This window comes from Equus przewalskii, chromosome 5 (genome assembly GCF_037783145.1).
Source record: "Equus przewalskii isolate Varuska chromosome 5, EquPr2, whole genome shotgun sequence".
Taxonomy (NCBI): domain Eukaryota; kingdom Metazoa; phylum Chordata; class Mammalia; order Perissodactyla; family Equidae; genus Equus; species Equus przewalskii.
Window position 1 is genome coordinate 70,159,010 of NC_091835.1, and position 21,527 is coordinate 70,180,536.

The 21,527-nt window shown below is 57.5% G+C and overlaps 2 protein-coding genes and 1 long non-coding RNA gene across 6 annotated transcripts in view; 2 read left to right on the forward strand and 1 right to left on the reverse strand.

Moving 5' to 3' along the window:
• ACVR1B (activin A receptor type 1B) overlaps positions 1-12,240 on the forward strand; it is a 40,795-nt gene extending 28,555 nt beyond the window's left edge. For 3 of the 4 annotated variants that reach the window (XM_070619560.1, XM_070619558.1, XM_070619561.1), the window contains exons 8-9: positions 455-585; positions 2,110-5,177. In XM_070619560.1, the coding sequence (XP_070475661.1) occupies positions 455-585; positions 2,110-2,235 (257 nt within the window). In that variant the 3' untranslated portion in view covers positions 2,236-5,177. Of the gene's footprint in view, positions 1-454; positions 586-2,109; positions 5,178-8,414; positions 8,519-9,289 lie in introns of those variants that run through there. The other variant, XM_070619559.1, reaches the window with a different exon arrangement.
• Positions 5,152-14,408, reverse strand: LOC139083385 (uncharacterized). The gene is made up of 2 exons (XR_011540069.1): positions 14,282-14,408; positions 5,152-5,697 (listed from the first exon to the last, which is right to left on the reverse strand). It is a non-coding gene; the product is annotated as an uncharacterized lncRNA (long non-coding RNA).
• TAMALIN (trafficking regulator and scaffold protein tamalin) lies at positions 13,368-20,888 on the forward strand. Its single transcript, XM_070619562.1, has 8 exons — positions 13,368-13,695; positions 15,701-15,750; positions 17,336-17,390; positions 17,496-17,598; positions 18,775-18,868; positions 18,969-19,035; positions 19,244-19,310; positions 19,724-20,888. Exons 1-8 carry the CDS (start codon positions 13,453-13,455, stop codon positions 20,200-20,202), a joined length of 1,158 nt encoding a protein of 385 aa, XP_070475663.1. The 5' UTR covers positions 13,368-13,452; the 3' UTR covers positions 20,203-20,888.
• Positions 20,889-21,527: the final 639 nt, after the last annotated feature.

Sequence of the window (21,527 nt, forward strand, 5' to 3'; positions counted from 1 at the left end):
GTTTGAATAGGAAAGGCAGAGAAAATTCTTAACTCTTTCCATCTCTTTATCAATTGTTCCAAATAATGAGATTGTTCCCTATCATCCTACAAATGTGACTGAGGGGCTTTTTTTTTTTGGTTCTTTAGTATCATGAACTGGTAGATTTAAAACATTTGTTTCTGTTGAGTTATCTCATCTTTGGCCACTTGGGAGTTTTTTGAGTTGATAGCTTTTGACATGACCTCACTAATCTCTGATAGCTTCCTTGCTTTTTGGTATGAGAAAGATGTTCCTGGCTAATCTGGTGTGTGTCTTGTCCACACCTAGAACAGGCTAAGCTCTGCAGGGAGCCCTAGCTCCTCTTAGTGGGACGTGGTGTTCCCAGGTCACAGTGTGGGCGGTGGTGGTGGCGTTTGAGTAACCTCTTCCTCCTGTTGCTAACTCAGTGGATGTTTCTTTCCTTTTCTCTCAGGAGTCCACGAAGAATATCAGCTGCCATATTACGACTTAGTGCCCTCTGACCCTTCCATTGAGGAAATGCGAAAGGTCGTATGTGACCAGAAGCTCCGTCCCAACATCCCCAACTGGTGGCAGAGTTACGAGGTAGGAGCCTCCTCCGCCTCCTGCGACTTTCCCACCTGCCTGACTTCTCGCCTTAGGAAAGGGCTTCCTGACAGTGGGGCGGACCCCAGGGGTACCCTCTGCACGTGTCAGCTCTTATATGCTACTATGTGCTGTTATTACCAGTCCCTGAGGGGCCACCATCCCTTGTCCTGGGTGCTGTAGGGTCCCCTTTGGAGCTGACAGCCTAGTAAGAGAAAAAGGCTCGGTCCCCAAGACACAGGTAAGAGAGGTGGTCACCAAGAGACAGAAGAAAAGCCGAGCGGGAGCTGTTCGACCTGTCTGACTAGAGAGTGGCTCTGGAGCCGCAGGATGAGCTAAGCTCCCGAAGTAGGCATCCGTGAGGCTGTAGAAGAGTGAGGGGCGGGCCCCACGAGAAGACGTGTCTGTGAGGGAGGGGGCCTTTCTAAACTCGGAAGAGGCAAGGAGGGCGTGGAGAATTTGAATTTGGGAGAGATGCAGATGAAGTGGGGAAAGGACAGCATTCGGTGGAAGTGATTGAAATGAGGACAAATGTGTGATACAGACTCGTAATAGGCCTGGGAGTCTGGGTCCTCGAGCCATGAGGGCAGCTGCGTGTGCTGGGCTGCGGGCCCTGGGCTCCTCCCTGGCTCCACTTTTGTGGAGTGACCACCAGAGGGCGGTGCAGCCCTTCCGAACAAGCTGAGCGTGTCAGCCTGAGTGGTGTGCCCGCGTGTCATAGAGCAGCCTTTTCCCCAGGTTCCTTGGAGCCGTGAGGTTGGCTTTACCTCAGGATGAAGGTGAGGCTGAAAGAACTGGGCTTTCTGCCCCCGCCCCACGGCCTTTTCCCTCAGTGCTGTTTTTCTGCTCGGACTGCTTTTGGAAAGTGAGTTCCACTGTTAGAAGGAATTTTGGAACCCACTGGCTAGGACACAGGAGCTTTGTAGCCCCCAGTAGCCAGTAGCAGTCCTTGGTGACCTTCCACATCCACCCCCTGGCCTGACCATCCGGGCGGTGGCGTTGTAGCTCTGCCTCTGATGAGCTTGCTTTTCGGGGCTCCTTTTGTGCTGCCTCACCCCCCCCCGCCCCAACCCCACCCCGCATCTCTGCCTGCGGGCCATGGGATTCCAGCCGTGTGTGTGCACATGCCCGGGCGTGTCCTCTTGGGCCTGCTTCGTGTGCTACTTCTTAAAAGAAATAACTGGTAAACAATCATAAAAATAGATTCTCAAACTCAACAGGAAGGATTTTCAGATCACAGGCTGTTTGCAGTTCCTTCTTTCAAGGTCACCCAGCTGACGGGCGGTAGCCGACGGTACTTGCAGAGGTCTGCCCTCTCCAGGCTGCGGCTTTCTCCTTTGCCCGCACAGCCTGTCCCTGAAGGAGGGGAGAGCCAGGGGCGCGGGAAGCCTGCAGAGCCTGTCCCTGGGGTCACAGGGGTGGGGAGATTCTGACAGATGGCACCAAGAAGCGAGGAGGAGCCGAGGAGTCAGGAAGGCCTCCACGGGGCAGGGTCGCGTTGATGCCCTGGGTTTCTGTGTGCAGGCTTTACGGGTGATGGGGAAGATGATGCGAGAGTGTTGGTACGCCAACGGCGCAGCCCGCCTGACCGCTCTGCGCATCAAGAAGACCCTCTCACAGCTCAGCGTGCAGGAAGATGTGAAGATCTAACCTGCTGCCCTCGCATACACGCAGCCCTGGGCAGCGAGAACGACACGCAGCTGCCATGTTGAGCGTACGCTGGAGGCCTACCTCTCGTTTCTGCCCAGCCCTCTGTGGCCAGGAGCGCTGGCCCGCAAGAGGGACAGAGCCCGGGAGACTCGCTCACTCCCATGTTGGGTTTGAGACACAGACATCTTTTATATTTACCTCCTAATGGCATGGAGACTCTGAGAGGGGATGGTGTGGAGAACTCGATGCCACGACTTGAACTGGTCGTAGTGGGAAGTCCCGCAAAACCTGGTGCATCTGGCCTGTAGCCAGGAGGGGTGACAGGTGGCCGGGAGGGCCCAGGGGAAGCTGAGTGTTGCCAGTGCTGAGCAGCACCGAGCGTGTTCCTCTGGGGACCGAGCCCAGCACACCGAGGTGGCCCAGAGGAACCGGAAGTACAGCCTTTCTCACAGGCAGCCCTGGGCCGCGTGCTGCCCTCCCTCACACGGATGTCTGGAGGGACTGCCAGTGGAGACGGACTCTTCCACCTGTCTGTCCAGCCGTGTGTGCATGTGCTGAGGTGCGTCCCTGTTGTGCTTGGTCCGTGCCACGCCCTTACACGGTGTGTGTGTGTGTCTGTGTGTGTAGGTGCGCACTACCTGCTTGAGCTTTCTGTGCATGTGCAGGTCAGGAGTGTGGTTGTCAAGCCGTCTCTGCGTGCTGGTGCCTCTGTTCAGTAGCGAGCAGCATCTGGTTTCCCTGGGGGCCCTCCCCGCCCCGGAACCCCCAGGCCACTGTGGAAGTCCCTTCCCAGGAGCCTGCTCTGCCTGCCCCTGTTGACACAGCTCTCCTTCTCCATTTCAGACCATGGAACCAAAGCTGGCCCAGTTGTCCATGGCAGGCCAGGCTTTGGGGTCCACATGTGAGGGAGGGAGGTGGGATGGGCAGGGAAAGAATCTTGGGGGAAGTCTTGGGTGTTGTGGTCAGTAGCAACCATGGGAAGTGAGCCAGCCCAAGGGCATCGTCCTCAACAGCATCAAGGAAGGGCCAAGGAATTTGAAGCCCAGATCTGGGAACTCAGATTGGAATGTCACATCTGTCTTTCATATCCCAGATTCTGGAAACAGCAGTGTATATTTTTGGTGGTGGTGGGTTTAGGGTGGGGAAGGGAAAGGGGGGCAGGAGTGGGGAGGGAGTCGGGTGGGGGGAGGCGTCTGCATGGGTCTTTTCCTGGATTATCTGGTCACGGTGGAGGGAAGATGTGAGACTTGCGTCCACTGCAGGGACCCTGCTAAAGGCACAGCCCAAGCTGAACCTGTTACTTAACCTGAGCGTGGTGTTTAACGACGTCAAGAAGTGCGGCGGGTGGCGGTTTGGTCAGTGTACCTTAGGTATATGATGACTTTGAAGCCATAACTTTTAACTGGAGTGGTTTGGTTTTTTGTGTTCTTTTTGGTTTTTGTTGTTTTTTTTTTTTTTAAATTTTATTGGGAGGGTCTGGATTTTAACTTTTTTTAATGTTGTTAAGTTTTTATAAAAGGAGAACCATCTCTGTGTGATGATTACCTTTCAATCTATTCGTTTTTAAAGAAATCCCGATAAAAACAACCACAAAAAAATGCTCCAATCAAATGCACGTAGCTCAGTCACACTGGAAGCATCTGTCCCTGAGCCTGCCCCTCGGCGGTGACATCTCTCTCTGCCCTGGGGTCTGCCTCCACCCGCTCCTCGAGTGGTTCTGCCCTCATCCTAGCCTTCTGTGCGTTGCGCAGCGGGTTGCACCTTCTCCTCCAGGCTTTTATTCAGCGAATGTTTGCTGAGTGTCTGTTGGGTGCCAGGCACGGTGCAGCCGCTGGAAGACGTGTGGGAGCAGGACAGCTGCGGGTCCCGCTCCTGGACCCCTGAAGAAGGAGCTGATCTGAGGTGGGGGGTGCCTGCTTTGAGACCCCAAATTTTCTTAGTCGGTTCCGAGAGCCTTTTGCGCCTGGAGTGATTGCTCTTATAGAAGCCCACCGAGGAGCGGGGACGCCCGCCCCCCTCCACCAAAGAAACCGTGGGCAGTGAGACCCCAATCCTGGCATTCATTCTGAGCCCCCTTCCTGCCCCCAGGGAGGCACAGTCTGTCTGCAGCCTCAGAGCACCCCCACCCCCAGCCCAGCAAGCCTCTGCCAAAGCTTGAGGAGGGCAGCACTCTCCCTGCTCTCACCGTTTCCCCGTGCTGCCTCGCTATTTATTTTCCTGGTGAATTGCTTCTGTCCTTGCATTAGAGGACATCGTCCCCTAATCCTTTGGGCCAATTTACTGGCTACTGACTAATTTCCCTTGAACACCAATTGTGTCATTGGGGGACCTTCTTTCCCCACCCCTGCTGACGCCCCTCCTATCCGCCCTGCAGCAGAACCTGGTGGGTTTAGGTGATAATGGAATTTAGACTCCTGCCCCAGTCACAACCAGCCTCTGGGATCTGCCAACACTCCTGGACCAGGGAGTCCCAAGCCACTGGCCCACTCCCCAGGTGGCCCTTCTGTCCTCCCCACACACGCAGTCTAGCTCCTCCACCTCTGGGGAAGACTGAGCAGTTTTTTGGGAAGCTCCCGCCCCCACCCCTGCCACTCTTAACATCAAAAGTTAGGAGTTAGAGAGTTGGGGAGAAACTTAAGCCTAAAGCCGTGGTTTTTGGCCCCTTGAGGCCAACCCTGATCCATAGGGCTACCTGCTCCTCTGGATTCATAGACCAAGTCCAAGCCCGTTCTTACATCGCCATCAAGGCCCCCGAACGGCATTCTCGGTACTTCTGTTTGTTTTGTACATTTTATTAGAAAGGACTGTAAAATAGCCACTTAGACACTTTACCTCTTCAGTATGCAAATGTAAATAAGTTGTAATATAGGAAATTTTTTGTTTTAATATAAGAATGAGCCTGTCCAATTTCTGCTGTACATTATTAAAGTTTTATTCACAGAGCTTTTCTGGTGCCATGTGTTGTACGTATGTGGCCTGACTGCCCGGCGTTTGTCAGCGGTTGGGAATGGGCGATGTTCTGAGGTCGCGTTCCCGCCCTCCCCGGCCGGGTGCTGGTGGTAGCGCAGTTGCAGCCGACCTTGTCCGAGCAGGAGCTGTGCGCTGAATGTCGCGGGCCTTCCTGAGGCCGATCCTCCTGCTGTTCCCGGAGGGACGGCCTGCATGTGAGAGTAAGCAGAAGACAGACGACACCTTGTCTCGGGCTTTGTCTATATTCGTCTTTTACCTTTTCCCTCTTTATACAAAAGAGAGTCTTGATCCTGGTTAGTCACAAACTGCCTAGTCTCGAAGGCAGCCTGACTCCCTTCAGTTTTTTCTTTACCCCTTGTAGGTTGAGTCTAAATGAATTTGGGGATGCTTGCTTCAGTGGGAGTCTTCAGAGGTTACTCTGGTATTTTCAGCGTGTGGGTGGCTGTGAGTGTCTCTCTGTCTCCAGGCCGAGGGAACCCAAGAGAGCAAGTCCTAGAATCAGAGAATCTCAAGTTTAGGTGGGACTAGAGGTCTGGTCCACCACCCACCAGGTGCCTGACTCCCCCGCAGCATCCCTGCCAGGTGGCTGTGGGCCACATGCTGTAACCTCAGGACCACAACTTCCACCTGCCAGCCATCTGCGCCGTAGAAAGCTCTTCCTTACGTAGAACTGGGCAGCCTGCATGTGACTTCTATCCACAGGCGGTTCCAAGCTGCTCCCCTCTCTTCCATATAAGCTCCCTTAAAATACTTGAAGGCAGCGGTCATGTTATCATGAAGTTGGCAAAGGTTAGAGTTTCTTCAGTTAATATTAGGAAATACTTATTGAAAACTTACTGTGTGTTAAGGAATGCACCAAAATTTGCATTATGTATACAGTCGTGTGCCGCATAATGACATTTCAGTCAGCAGCAGACAGCATGTACAACAGCGGGCCCATAACATTAGTACTATACAGCCTGAGTGTGCGGTAGGCTCCGCCATCTAGGTTTGTGTAAGTGTCCTCTGTGATTTCGCACAGCTACGAAGTCGCCTAACGACGCATCTCTCCGAACGTATCCCCGTCGTTAAGCAACACATGACTGTGTCAACTGCTTTAATCTTTAGAACAACATATGAGGTGTGCATTGTTGTCCTCTCTTTATGGATTAGGAAACTGAGGGTTAGAGAAGTCAAATAAATTGCCCACGTAGCTCATGGGGGTAGAAAAGGCCTTGAGTCCAGAATGTCTGACCACAGGCTACAGCCCCTTAGCCTCTCACCCTCCTGCCTCCATGGTTCCATGTTCTTCCCCCCAGGCCGGCTGCTCTCCGCTGAACCTGGCTAGAACCTGGGGCCAGAAAGGGCACCTGACATCCTATCCAGGCATCATCTGACAGCACAGACCAGAACAAGAGTCCCAGACTGTGATTGACACCTGCAGGTCACCTCCCAGGACTGCATTAATTGGCTTGGGTTGAGTAAAATCCAGCCACCTCTTCCTTCCTCCATCCTGTGTAGGAGCAGTTGGTATTTTGAACTAACGTGCAGGACCCTATGTGTCTACCCCGTTAAATTCTACCATAGAACCTGCTCATTGCTCCAGCCTGTCAATATTCTAAAGATTGGCACGTGAGCTAACAACCGTTGCCAAATTTTTTTTTTTATTCTCCCCAAAGCCCCCCAGTACACAGTTGTAGATTCTAGTTGTGAGTGCCTCTGGTTGTGCTATATGGGACGCCGCCTCAGCGTGACCTGACGAGCAGTGCCATGTCTGTGCCCAGGATCTGAACCAGTGAAACCCCGGGCTGCCAAAGAAGACCGCGTGAACTTAACCACTCGGCCATGGGGCCAGCTCCCTGTCAATGTTTTAAAATGCTAATTGTCACTCAGAATTTTCCATTGTTTTCCCATCTGAGACTGTTAGGCTGGGGAAAATCAAGTAACACTTCTGGAAATTGGCTTTAAGTTTGGCACATATCCCAATAACCGGGATCAGCTGCTAATTAAATTGTCCTTGTGCCTGGCCATAATTCTTTCATGGACAAAGATAACAGCAGAAGCCAGAGTACCTCACTCAAGTGGCAAGGTATTATTGGGGCTGCCGCATCGCTGATCTACCCGTCTGTGGGAAAGAAAGGTGAAGTGGTTTGTAGCAAATTTCAACCCAGTTTAAAAGCCATCCAGTGAATGTCCTCTTGCCAGGCATGGACCTAAAAATTCACTAGGCTATGGATTGCAGTAACTCTTGAAAATCACTACCTCTTCATGTTCCCTTGAAGGTTAGTAACAACGTTTCACATTTGTAAGACCCATGACACAGGAGACCCGAATTCATCTGAATGGCGTATCACTTGGGCTTTTGTTTCACACCTCTTCAATTTCTGTCTCCCAGGCCATGTCTTCTAAACTTTACAGTCTGGAGAACATGCTTGCTAAATACAAAACAAAATTTGGAGTAGAGTCATAGAGGTCAAGAGAGACTCGGGAACATGTGAGGGATGCATAATGAAGGTTGGGGGCGGGAGAAGGCTTTGGATCAAGCCGGGAATGGTGTATTAGGGTTCTCCAGAGAAACAGAATTAATTGGATGGATGGATGGATGATAGATGGATGGACAGATGGATAATTTTAAGGAATTGACTCAACGACTGTGGGAGCTGGCAAGTCTGCCATCTGCAGGGCAGGCTGCCACGCTGGAGACCCAGGGGAGAATTGGTGTTGCAGTCTGGACTCTGAAGGCAGCCTGGAGACAGAATTCCTTCCTCCTCAGGGGACCTCAGTCGTTGAAGGCCTTCAACTGGTTGGATGAAGCCCATCCACATAGAGGGTAGTCTGCTTTACTCAAAGTCTGCTGATTTAAATGTTCATCACATCAAAAACATACCTTCACGGCAACATCTAGGCTAGTGTTTGATCAGACAACTGGCACCATACCCTGAAAGTTGTTGGGCATCCCATGGTCAGACAGAGTGGGATTTAAGGAATGTGGCAGATAGCCCCGGGTCCCTCTGGGAATGCTCCTTGGGAGCAAAGGCTGGGGGCCAATTGGGTAGGAAGGTTTCAGGAACAGTGGATAGACTGGGCCCTCTTTGATAAGCATCTGTTGAGCGACCACAGTGTGTGAAGCAGTAGGCAGAATGCAGGGAAAATCTGGTCTCTGCTCTTCAGGATGGAGAGAGGACCTGTACAGAGAACAGTGAAGGAGATTTTGACAAGTCCCATTACAGGGCAATACACGACGTGCGGTGGGAGCACAGATGACATGTCCCTGCCCTCCAGGGGCTCCCTGCCTGGTGGAATGGACCAGTGAATAGATAACTACCGGAGTGAGGTAAGTGCTATGACACAGAATGCCCTGGGAACACAGGACAGACAGGAGATTGAGGTCGAGAGAGGTGACATGTCATCTACTTTGGAGTACGCATTGGCCTACTGACTCGGGTGGGGGGGTTGGTCAAAAACAGTGTGCCGCCCACCATTTGAGAACCACAGATGTCCAGTATGGCTAGAGCAAGGGAGCCGGGTGCACAGAGGGTCTGTTGGAACTGTCATGCTGAGAAGTCAAGACTTCCGGGGGCCACCAATGCCATCACTTCCCTTGGGACAGCTACCTCAGACTGTGCTAATCAGTAATTTTCCCCTTCAGTCTGGACTTGATCTCCAAGTTTTCCTCAACAGCATGCTTCTGTGGAGTTGTCCCAGAAGTTAAAACCGCGGTGTCATTCCTGATGTGGGGAACAGGCCATTACAGGGTTTTAGGCGGGGGAGTGATGCGACCCCGTTTGTGTCTGGGGGAGATCACAGTACTGACTTTCGGAGGCAGTGGTGGTGGTAGAGGGACAGCTGGAGGAAAGGGGGACGGGGCATGATCAGGTGCAAACAGTGAGGGAAAGAGGGCATCTGACTTCAGTGTGGAGCAAACGGGGGGATCTTAGCCTGGTGCACAGTGCTGTCCCCTGGGAGGAAGAACTGGGGATGAGCCATCAGAGCAGCTGTATTTGCCGGGAGGGAGGAGACCTGGGCAGAGCTGTCATGTTCTGTCCTAGCTAGCTGTACCTGTTCTAAATGAGGTGGGTAAAATAATACACATGCTATGTCCTAGGAATGGCACGTGGCTGCCCTAAGGAAAGCTGGAGAGTTACCCTGCCTGCCTTCTGCCAGTCTAACCTGTTCAAGTCGGAGATACCTTGCCATCCCCACCCAAGAGGCAAGATGGTCCCTGGCCTCTGGGCGGGACTAGACCCAGAGGCCACCATATCCAACACAAGTAAACTCTCACATCCACCTTGGCCCTACTCCCAGACCCCCTAGAATTGGGTCTCCGGGCTGTCTGGATCCCCCCTGCTGCCAGGCCCCCCTGGGCCCCAGTACCACACACAGACGCTGTCCCGTGGAAACTGTTGGTAATAGGAACCATTAAGAAAAACAGCCACTCCCTGCCCAGTCAGCTGCCCACCGGCTGTCCATGCCTCCCTCAGTGTCGTGCAGCTGGGGCCCAGCCCCTCATTCCTGACCAGAGAGCCAGCTGAGTCCCTGGCACTCTCCCTCCCACCTCCCCAGCTTAGAACCAGTGGCAGTACCCAGAGAGAAGCCCCAGCAAACTGTTCACCCCTTCCAGGGCTGGGCTGAAATGATGCTGTTAGAGCTCTGACATGGCGTCAGACTCCAGAGGGGCTTGAGGTTCTGGTGTTCTTCCCCGAAGTGCCCTGACTTTCTGATGGCAGCCTAGGGCTTAAGCAGGTCAGTGGGGGCAAGATTCAGTTCTTCCCATGTACTCCGTGGAGGATTGTTGACTGTCAAGTATCTGGGCAAGGGCTTGTCCCAAGGAGAAGGGGTCTTTCTTATCTACATGAGCCAAGCCCCTGCTATCTGTGCCCCCACCACAGACCAAGCCCTATCCCACAGCTGGGAGCCAGGGCAGCCGGAGCAAAAGGAAGCCAAAGCCGGGGAGCTGGGGAGTGAGGTACAGATTGATGGCAGATGCCTGAGGAGCCAGAGCCATGGGGCTTTTGCACAGAGGCTTCCTTGAGGGAGGAGAACAGAAGGGGGCGGAGCCCCAGTATGAGGGTGGGGAGGCGTGCAGCATGCCCCTCCCCCCATCTTTAAGGGACTGCCCAGGATAGAATGAGAACAGATGCTAGACAAGAGACTCTGGCTTAGGAGGAAGTCTTGGAGGGGTGGAAAAGGCAAAGCTTTCAGGGCCTCGTGCACTATCCGGCGGTGACACTTACTGCCCTGAGGAGGCCTGCCAGCTCTCTGCCCTCTCCCTGATGGATTGCACCTGCAGCAGAGTAGCGCTGGCTGAGATCAAAGACAACTTCCTAACCAGGACACGTGTGAGATTCCAGAACTCGGTGACCAAAGTGGACCATCTCAGTAGAACACAGACCCCTGGGTGGGAGAGGAGTTGTGGGGTATCTGTAAACCCGGCCGGGGTTCCAGGTGGAGTCTGCCACCAGGGAGACATCCCTTCAAAGTCTGGCTTGAAGATTTTCCACCGAGAGACTCCTGGCCACCAGAGGGCATCACCACCCCATCGTGTGGCATCCTGGGCTCCCCATCACCTCGCTGGAGAAACTGGGGAGGCTGGGAGGAGGAAGCAGGCATGGATCTCTGAGCTCTCAGAGCAGCTACCAGCAGCTGAATTAATAAGTCCCTGGAGTCAGCATCTAGTGGGATCTAATGGGTTCAAGCCCCTTTTGCCACCATCTTTCCTTCCCTGGCCTCAGTTTGCCTCTTCCGTTAGATGAGGGCTTGGACCACATGGTATCGTTTCCAGACCACAAGGCCCTTTCTGGCTCTGAAATCCCAGGATTTGAAGAAATCATGTGACGAGACTGACAGACATTGCACCTCCTGGGCCCACTCTTCCTCTGGGATTCTCTAGGGCTCTCTGCCTGGCTTTACGACTTGACTTCTCCAGTGGTGTTCTCTCACCTGGATGCGGGGAGGCAGACTCCTCTGCACACTGAGGGGAATCACGGCCTCCATGTCAGCCTGAAGGAGGAATGTCCCCAGAGGGCCATCAGACACAGGTGCTGTGACGCCCGTGCGGTCGGCTTCTCCAGGTCTCAGGCAAAGGTGCCTCTTAGGAAACCCTCTGGGATAGGTGGGGCGGTGGTCCTTCCCAGAAGAGGCTTTACAAACAAGCTGCCCTCTTGTGGGTCCCTTCAGGGATAAGCACCAGAGTGCAGAGAATAGAAACCATTGCCTCTCCTACCTCTGCTCGCCTCCCCACCCCCACCCCCACCACAGATGCCGTCTGTCAGGAGCAGGCAGCAGACGGTCCAGGGGTCCATCTGTGCTAATACTTCACAATAGAGTCCCATGTTTCCCCACCGACACCCCCTCGGCCCCTCAGCTGATGGCCACTTCATGGTGCCAAGGGGGGGAGGTGGGAGGAAGGCACTAAGGGGGTTGCTCTTGGCTCCCGCAGTCCCCAATCCACCCCTGCCCCCCACCCAACAAGCATCCTGCCATCTGGACTTGTGTAATCACTGAGGGGTGGAGAAGCACCCCTCCCACCCACACCTCCTGTAGGGGCTGGGGCCTGGGGCCTGGGGGTGGGGAGAAGACAGACAGAGGAGGCGAGGAGACTGAGACAGACAGGTGAACTGAGATGGACAGGAGACATCCTGGCCTCGCCAGCCCCTCTGGAGCCCTCATGCCTTCCGTCTAATACAGCACATGTCCCACTCTCTACCAGACCAAGAGCCTGTGTAACCCCTGAGCCTAGCCAGGACCTGGCACGGTGCAGAGCTTAAATGTAGGAAGAATGAAGGACTGAAGAAGACGGCATCACATAGCCGTTAGACTGCAAGCTCTGGAACCAGGCTGACTGGGTTTGACTCTCAGCTCTGCCACTGAGTGGCCTAGAACAAGTTACTTAACCTCTCTGGGCTTCAGTTTCCTCATCTGTAAGGGATGATAATGGTACCTATTTCATAGTGTTGTTATGAGGACCAAATTAGTTAATACATGTATGTAAAAGCACATGCAGAACAGTGTGTACGGCACATGGCAAATGCTCAATAAATGTCAGCTCTAAAGGCATAAGACAGATGTGGGAAGACGGGAGGAGGAGGGGACAGATGGAACTGTGCCTCCCCAGCCTCTGTTTCGTGGTCGATGTCAGGACATGGACCCCCAGCCAGTGGTGCTGACGTCCTGTGGTGGCTAGCCGCTCTCTAGACGCCAGACCTGGCCTTCCACTTCCTCTTCTCACTTCTTATTCGGGTACCACTGACGATAGAGACTTCAGCTGGGCCATCCCCACCTCTCCCGTGGCCTGGCAGCCACCGAAACTTAGCCTGCAGGATGGTCCTGAAAATAGGGCCAGAGAATGGCTGAGCACCACCCCCCAACCCTGAGCACCTGCTCAACTTAGTCACATCCCACTCCCCATGAGTCAGCCCCACGGTGAGGACCTGCTGGGAAGGGGTATCTGAGCTCCACCATCAGGAGATGAGCACAGGTTTATCCAGGAGGGACCACTCCGGACCCTCGGAGGGGACAGGCCAGAATGAAGTCGACTGCTTCAGGGTTTCCACCTCCTCCCTTTCCCCTTGACATGGAAAGTGGAGGCAGGCTCTTTCGACTCTTCTAGGGCAGCTGTGTAAAGGGGAAATCCTGGGCCCTGTCACTGCGTGGGGGCTTCTGCAGTGTCAGTTCAGGCATCTCTTCCCTCCTTCGGGGACCTCCCCCCTCCCCCGTCTATGCCGCTCTGGGGGTGCACAGCCCCGCGCGCTCTCTCCCCTTTAGACTCCTAGAATCTTCCCCTGGGCCTCCAAATCCCCTCACAATGACCCCTTACTGTCCCCTCACCACCAGATTCCATGAATCTCCAAAGCCATCCATCCCTAAATTTTCAAATATCGTGCACAAGCCCCTTCACAGACCGCCCCCCCCCCCCTCACCCGCATCCCCCAGGTATCATGCAGACCCCTGGCCCCGCTCCGGGATGCCCTGTCCCTCTCGCCTCCGCGACTAGGTTCTACCCCCGTCGAGCGCTCAGGTCCCCACCACGAGTTTCCCGGTCTGGCCGGCGGCGGGCGCTGTGAGCCGGGCTCGGAGAAGCGGCCCCCCCGGGGGCGGGGCCTCCTGCGCTGGGGGCGAGGCCACCGGAGGCCCTCCCCGCCCGCCCCCAGCCCGCCCGCTCTCCAATCCTATAAAGGGAGGCGACCCGCCGTTCGGCCGGCTGGCATCCCCGCGCCGCCGCCAGCCCCGCCGCGCGCAGCGAGCGCCGCCTCGAGGGGCGCCGGAGCCATGACCCTCCGCCGACTCAGGAAGCTGCAGCAGAAGGAGGAGGCGGCGGCCACCCCGGACCCCGCCGCCCGGGCTCCGGACTCGGAAGTCGCTCCGGCCCCAACCCCGGCCTCGAGCCCCCCCGCTGCAGCCGCCAGCCCCGGGCCCCCCGGGGACGAGCTGTACGCGGCGCTGGAGGACTATCACCCTGCCGAGCTGTACCGCGCGCTTGCCGTGTCTGGGGGCACCCTGCCCCGCCGAAAGGTGCGTACCCCACCCGCCACCTCCCGCCGCCCCCCAGCTCTCGGTCCCCTCGCGTGTCCCTTCCCCAGGACCTGCTCAAGCCCGCAGCCTCCCCCGTCTGTGCCTGCTGACCCCAATCTCCCCGCTGACCCCAAGAACATTCCCCTCGGGGTCCACCGAGCCCTCCCCGGTGACCCCCGCGGACACGTTCAGAACCTGCTGAGACCCCTGGGCCCCGTTGTCAACAGGCGCAAGACCCCCCGCCCGATCCCCGCCTTCCCCGATCTCTGTGCCTGTCCATTCCGCGCCCCACGCGCCCAGTCTCGCTCCCCTCCTTCCTGACCCCCCCCCCCCCCCCCCAGCACCCTCTCTCCTGCTCGCTCCGTCTGGCCTTCAGCCCCCCGCGCCCGGGGGTCTCCAGGCCCCAGGACCCCTCGCCCGGGCTTCTCCAGTTGGGGCAGGGAGGCCTAGGGCCGGGGTCCCGCCGCTCGCCCGGACACGATGAGGGTCCGAGAGCCCGGGGGAGAGGGAGGGCCGGGCGGGGACGCCCCGCGTGCCTTCCCTGGCCGAGGAAGTACGTGCGGCGCCGCTGACTCCGAGCGCTCACCCTTTCGAGGGGACGCCCGGATGCCCCGGCTCCGGCCGGCCGCCGTGCCCTGCGTCTGAGCTGTGGGGTGCGAGGCCACCGCTCCTGGGCTGCAGCCGCGACCGGACGCGGTGGGAGGGGTCTCAGGGCGCCCCTGGGCCAGGAAGGATGCCGGCCGCACCCGCCCTCTGTCGCCCCCTCCGCGGGGCTCCTCCTGCGGCCCGACAGGGATCTGGGGGGGGGGGGGGGCGGGGCGGGCCCAGGTTAAGGAGAGGAGGCTGGTGGCCTTTCCCGGCTCAGCCGCCCTCCTCCTCCCCTGGCCCCTGGCTCCCCCCCCACACAATGAACAGCTTGTTGAGAATTTGCATTTTATGAAAATCGGGCAGAAAGACAAAGGGGTCTCTCTATGCTGCCCAGTCCTTCTTCCGTGGCCCATTTGGGAACCGTCCCCACCCCTGAGGCCAATCTTTGGTTCCAGAGAAAGAGAACCCCCTTCTCTTCTTAGCCTTGGGGCAGCCTAGGGGGAGGGTTAACAAGGACACTGACCGGCACGGCCGTGGGCTGTTTGGGGCCCAAAGGACAAGGGCTGGTGCAGGACAGGGATTCTTCCACGGATCAATAATTTAGGGAGGGAGAGACTGCTTTAGTTTCTCAAGGGCCCTAAAGAGGCAGAAACTCTCACATCCCTCCTCCCCCCCCCCAAAAAAAGAACTCCCAATCTGTCCTTATGTCTAATGAGACTTAAGGACAAGTTTGAGATCTAAGGTCTCAACTAAATATATGACAATGTCAGAGACCCAGGTGGAGCTGGGCACAGCTGGCCACCAGCATCTGGGATCCACACTTGGTCCTGGGAGAGAGGCTTGGCTCCTCTGTCCCCTGCCTTTCCATGTTCAGGCTAGGACTGCCGGCCCTCCAGACCCGCACGCCTGACCCCAGGCCCCCCAAGCTACTGTCTGTGGCTGAGAAATTAGGAGGAGAGACCCAACTGGCTGGAGGACTCTGAGTGCCTTGATAAGCAAGCCCAGGGGCCCCCTGCCCTCCTCTGAGTAATATCTGAGCCCCTGCAGACCTGCACCCTGGGGTGGAGGCTATTCTATCTAGAGGTCCCACTCCTGGCCTGGGAACCGGCACAGGGCTTAGAGATTCAGGCATCTGGAACCCAGGAGGACTGTTATGTCCCCATAGTCCCCGTCAAGGGGGGAAAGCCTAGGGAGGAAGCTGTGGAGAGATGCTGAGAGAGGCATTCAGCAAATAGTTACACCAGCACCAGAGCAGGTGCGGAACTGGGCCTGGACAGACAGGCAGCAGGAAGGGAGGTGCCGGGTCCAGGGCTGGAGCCCAGGTGAGGGACCCCCCCCAGAGGAAGGCTCTCAGCATCTGCTCGAGGACAGCCCCTCTCTCATCTGCTCCTTCCTGAGTCTCTGTCTTCCCGCCCAGGGCTCAGGATTCCGCTGGAAGAATCTCAGCCAAAGTCCTGAACAGCAGCGGTAAGTCACCGCCATCCCAGCCCCTGCCCTGGTCCCAAAGGGTGGGGTGCTGGGGTGGGGAGGGGGGCAGCACGACACAGCATCTGAGCCCAGCCAGGGGGATTCATTCTCCCACCCCTTCAGCGTGGCTCCCTTGCTAAGAGTGACGGGCAGGTGAGGGTGTGGGCTGTGGGAAGGGGGTGGCAGAGAAAGGAGGTAGGAACTTTTGAGTCATCAGGTGCTCTTTAGCCCACCCCCGGTGCCTGCCAGTTACCCCTCCCTGGGGAGATCTGGATCTGGGAAGTGGGGGAGTAGGAGAAGTCTTCAGGGCTCCCTTGAGGGCTCCCAACCCCAGAAACCCCCATGGCCCAGACCACAGCCAAGCTGTGTCCAGCTGCTTGAGTCTGGCTGTGGCTGCCTCCAGGATCTGAGTCCTGTGCTGGTCCCCTCCTGTGGTGGCCCCTTAGGAAGGATCTGAGATGAGGCAGCGGTGGGTGCTAACCTCGGGCCCCACTCTGCCTGTGTCCTGGCCTGATTTGGGCTTGGCTTCTTCTAAAATGGATCTGGACTATGGCCTGCTGGCCAGATTGGCCTGTTTGGCCCTTGAGCTAAGAGTTGTTTTTATATTTCTCAAGGGTTGTAAAAATAAAAACAAAGAACAATATAGGATAGAGCCGGAATGGGTCCCAAAAAGAAAGCCTAAAATATTTACTATCTGATCCTTTGCAGAAAAAGTTCACCAACATTTCCAGAAAACACAGAATTTTCAGTCGCCCTGCTCCCTGCCCCAACACAGACAGAGGGGGAAGGCCTGGCTGGAAGTGGAGAGGACCTGGGGTGGGGCTGGCAGTTGCTGCTCAGCATTGGGGGGTTTCTGGGTCAGGCTGGGAGCTGGGGACCTGGGTCTCCAGGGCCTTTCTGAGGCTGGGAGACTTGAAGGGGCCTTTGGAGCCTGCTGTAACTCTGCCTCTGGCTGGGCGGGAAGGAAGGGGGTGGGAGGGGGCAGAGGAAACTCTGGACTCCCCCAGCAGGCGAGGATTTGGAGCGACTCCAGACCATTGTGTCCAGTGGGCAGGCCCTCAGTGCGGGAAGGGGCGGCCTCCAGGCTCCCCTCCCCCCAGCTCTCACATCTGGTGGGCTGGCCCCACCGCAGCTGGGAGGAGCAGCTGTGGTCTGGGCTGAGCCTCGTGACTGGCCTCTGGGGGTGGGGCCAGCCCTCTCCCTAAGGCTGAGAGCAGAGGAGGCTCCAGGCTGGGGCCGAGTTTGGGGCCTCAGTTCATCAGTGAGTGGTCCTCTGGGGCTCTCTAGAAAGCAGGGGTATGGCTGAACAACTCAGCTCGGCCACCCCGTCGGGGCCAGTCATTTCCAGTGTCTCTTCCCCACGGAGGCTGGATTGAGTGGCTGGATTGTGGTTCGATGAAGCTGATTTCACTTGGGTATGGGGAAGGACTTTCCAACAGGCTGTGAGGAGAGTGCATTGTCGCTGGAGACAGTGAGCCCAGCCTGGATGTTCTGGAGCAGACTCCGGCATCCGTGGAGGGCCATGCTCTGGGACCGCCAAGCTCCTTTTAATCCTGACAGTCTTAATGAGATGTGTCTCCTGCAGGAAAGTGCTGACTTTGGAGAAGGAGGAGAACCAGACCTTCGGCTTTGAGATCCAGGTAGGAGAAGCGGAGTGCAGAGGGAATGAGGAGGTCGGAGGCCAGTCTGAGGGGTGCATGGACCCCGCCCTGCCCCTGGGCTGAGGGTCCCCTTGTCTGTTACAGACGTACGGCCTTCACCACCGGGAGGAGCAGCGTGTGGAGATGGTGACTTTTGTCTGCCGGGTTCATGAGTCCAGCCCTGCCCAGCTGGCTGGGCTCACACCAGGTGGGGCCTGAGCCCAGGACACAGGGCTCTGGGAAGGCAGTATGATCTTACTCCCTAGCAGAGGGGGTGAGGAATCTCTTCCGAAATCAATTCCTCTTTCTCCTCCTCTTTTGAGAAGGCCAGAAAGAAGAATGAATAGAATCTAGGCTTTGGATCCGGGCAAATTTACCATTTACTGTGTGATCTCGAACAGTCCCATCTGCAAAACGGGGGCAGTAACACATTCTCACATCACAGTGTGTTGAGGGGCTTCCCTGGGCATAGAGCCAGGGCCCGGGAAGTGCCAGATGTTGCTGCTGCTGTCGTGCCTCCTCCTGGCAATCCAGCATGGGCAGAGTTGAGGAAGGGGCAACATTCCATTAGATTTGCTCTATATTGGGGATCAGGGCCTATCCTGCCCGACCTGGCCCAACTCTGGGGTACCTATGTTACTTCCTCTAACAAGGAAGTGATGCCTCCAGCAGGAGAAGCTTGGGATTGGCCAAATCCAGAGTCCCCAGGTCCCAGGAAGGGGCAGCCTGAGACTGTATGAATTGACCTCCCCAATTCTATCACCCTTGCTCCCCTGAGCCCTTACCTCCCTCCCACTCACCAGCAGCGCCCCCCCCCCCCCCCCCCCCCCCCCCCGCCCGTGGCTAACTGGTCTATTACAACGTTGCAAAGTAGCTCATATCACTGTCCCTCCTGACCGAGGTAGCCACAGCAGGGACCCACACCCCCCTTTTTCAGATGGGAAATGAGCCCTCAGACATGGTGGCTTGCCCTGCCTGAAGTCAGGCGGCTGTGGCACAGGGAATCAGAAGCTGAGGCCTCTCGCGCCTGGGACCAGCTTTAGTTCCCAGCTGGGTGCTACTCACCCTGCCCCCTTCCTGTCTTTGCTGGGTCTCATGACAGCCTGTGGGCTGGACAGAAATAACCAACTCTGGGGGCAGACCCGGCCTTTGAGGACAGAGCTTCCTGAGTGTGGGGTGAGCATGTGGGGGTAGGAGGGCCCTGGCCCCTATGCTGGGGTGCTAGGCCTGAACATGGTCTCCCCAGAACCATGAGGAGTGGGGGGAGGGAGTTCAGGAGTATTCTGTGGGGTGATTACCCCTCCCCTTTCTGGCCGGGCTAGGGGGCTGGAATTCTTCCGTCCTGCCGGGTGGAGTGGATGCTGACCCCCTCTCTGCCTGGCAGGGGACACCATCGCCAGCGTCAACGGCCTGAACGTGGAAGGCATCCGGCATCGAGAGATCGTTGACATCATTAAGGCGTCTGGCAACGTTCTCAGGTATGTCCAGGTGCGGTCCCTGAGGATTCCTGAGCTCAGCCTTTCTCGGCGTTTCCGCACCCTGCGGCCCACTTAGCGTCTGATTCTCTGACCTCCTCAGGCTGGAGACGCTGTACGGGACGTCAATTCGGAAGGCGGAGCTGGAGGCTCGTCTGCAGTACCTCAAGGTAAAGCAGGGGATCGTGTCCCGCCTCCACCTCTTCTCCCAAGCCCGAGCCCCGGCAGGCCCCGCTCTTTGTCAGGGGGTCATTTATCTGTCCGAACCTCCTTTTAACCTTAAGGTTTCTTCCGCGGACTCCCAGATCCCTCAGTCCGTGCCCACCTCCTGCTCGTTTCTTGCTAGCCCCTGACGGTGAGGCGGGGTGTCTCTTGCAGCAAACCCTGTATGAGAAGTGGGGAGAATACAGGTCCCTGATGGTGCAGGAGCAGCGGCTGGTACACGGTGAGTAGACTGCAGTGCAAAGGGCCACTTGCGCCCCTCCTGGTACCCCATCCAGTGCTTCCCCCTCAGAACTGGGGGGTTCGTTCCCCCTCCGGAGCGAAGCGAGGCTTGTTGAGCTGCCACGTTGGGTCCCGCACTGCCTGGGGCTGGTGCACCCCCATTTTTAGTTTATTCTCACAATAGCCCTCCGAAAGCATTAGATAGTATCATCTCCATTTTACAGATGGGAACACTGAGGCTCAAAGAACTTGTTTCACATCCCTTCCGCGGTGGCTCTTGTGTCATAAAGGGCCCCATAAGGATTTGAGTGTATGACTCCGGCTGTACCGATGAGGGAAGTGGGGCTCAGGGTTGTGACTCCCTCAGGGCCACGCTGAGGGCTCCTCCCCATGCCCGCCTCTTGTGCCCCGCAGGCCTGGTGGTGAAGGACCCGAGCATCTACGACACGCTGGAGTCGGTGCGCTCCTGCCTCTATGGCGCCGGCCTGCTCCCGGGCTCACTGCCCTTCGGGCCCCTGCTCGCCGCTCCCGGGGGTCCCCGCGGGGGCGCGCGGCGGGCCGGGGGCGACCCCGACGACGCCGTCTACCACACGTGCTTCTTCCGCGGCGCCGAGCCGCCCGGCGCGCCCCCGCCGCCGCCGCCTGCGCGCGCGCCCGGCCCCGCCGAGCTCCCGGGCCACGCCGCCCTGAGCCGCAGCGCCAGCGTGCGGTGCGCGGGCCCCGGGGGCGGCGGCGGCGGGGGCGCGCCGGGCGCGCTCTGGACTGAGGCCCGCGAGCAGGCGCTGTGCGGGCCCGGGCTGCGCAAGACCAAGTACCGCAGCTTCCGCCGGCGGCTGCTCAAGTTCATCCCCGGACTCAACCGCTCCCTGGAGGAGGAGGAGAGCCAGCTGTAGGGGCGGGCGGGGGAGGTATTTATTTATTTATTCGTTCCTGCCGGGGCAAGCCGGGGGCGGGCCAGCGCGCCCAGGGGACCCCAGGAGCCCGGAGCCGGGGAGAGGGTCCTCGCCGCCCCTGCGCGCCGGCGGGGTTCCTGTGCCCGGGCGCCAGACCCCTCTGCTCCTTCCCGAGCCACAGCGGGAGGGGGGGCAGGAGAGACGCGGGCCAGCTCGGGGTTGGGAGAGGTTCGGGAGCCAAATATGGGGCGTGCCATCCTACGTCTGGGTCAGTAGTGCCTTGTGGGGCATCCAGGTAACCTCCTCCTCCGGAGGGGGACCCTATCCCACGAAGCCCTCTCCTCAGCTTTACTTGCTCCCCACCCTTGGCCTGGAGCAGAAACGGCTTATGGTCGGTGGTTCCCTCAGCCTCCACACACATACACAGTTCCAGTGAACCAGTGGGCCCCTGAGCGGGCCTAAGGTGCTGGTCCCCCTCCCTCCCGGCCTTGACCCCTAAGGGCTTCGCCCCTCCTGGGGGCCTGTAACTAAGTCGGGTCCTGCCGGCCAGGGATCCTGGGTTCTCCACCCCTTGGGGGACAGGAATGGACATGGCCAGGTGGGGTGGGGGCAGCCTAGACTGTTCCACCGTTTTGCATATTGTTGCTTCTGAACCACAAACTGTATAAAATTGCCGGTTTTTTGCATCCGTGTCAGTGTGGTGACTGCCTGAAGGGGAGGACTGGGCTCGGGCAAGCTCTGACTCCATCACGCACCCGCCTCCCAACTACACACATGCGAGCGCGCGCACACTGTATTTTACATCTTATTTGGTTGGAGCCCGCAGCCAGGGAGATCGTCTGAGGGATTTTTAACTGACATGTGTGGGCCTGAAGGAGGCCCCACACCCTCTGCAGAGCTTGGGCCTCTTGTCTGAGTGCATCTTGAGCATCCTTCCCAAATACCCACGGCAGGTGGTGGCCAAGGCTGGGCTAAAGTCCTTAGCTATCCCTGCGTAAGTAACTATGCTCGGCCTCCTCTCTTCCGCGGGTCAGGGGTCTCCTGCAGAGGCAACCTCAGCCTTCATCCACCCAAGTGTGACAGGCCCAATCACTGACCACCCCATTGCTCTAGAACCCCTCAGTGGTTTCCCAGGACTCCCAGAATAAAATTCTGGCTCCTGTCCTGGGGTATCTGCCCCCGTCTGCCTCAGTTTCTTGTCTCCGTCTTGCTCCCTGCTCTGGCCGCTTTGCTGTACCTGGTCTACCTCTGATCCCCCCCTCGGGGTCTCTGACTTGCTCTTCCTGTACTTGGCTCCTTCACTCCTCAGCTCTGCCTCCCAAGGC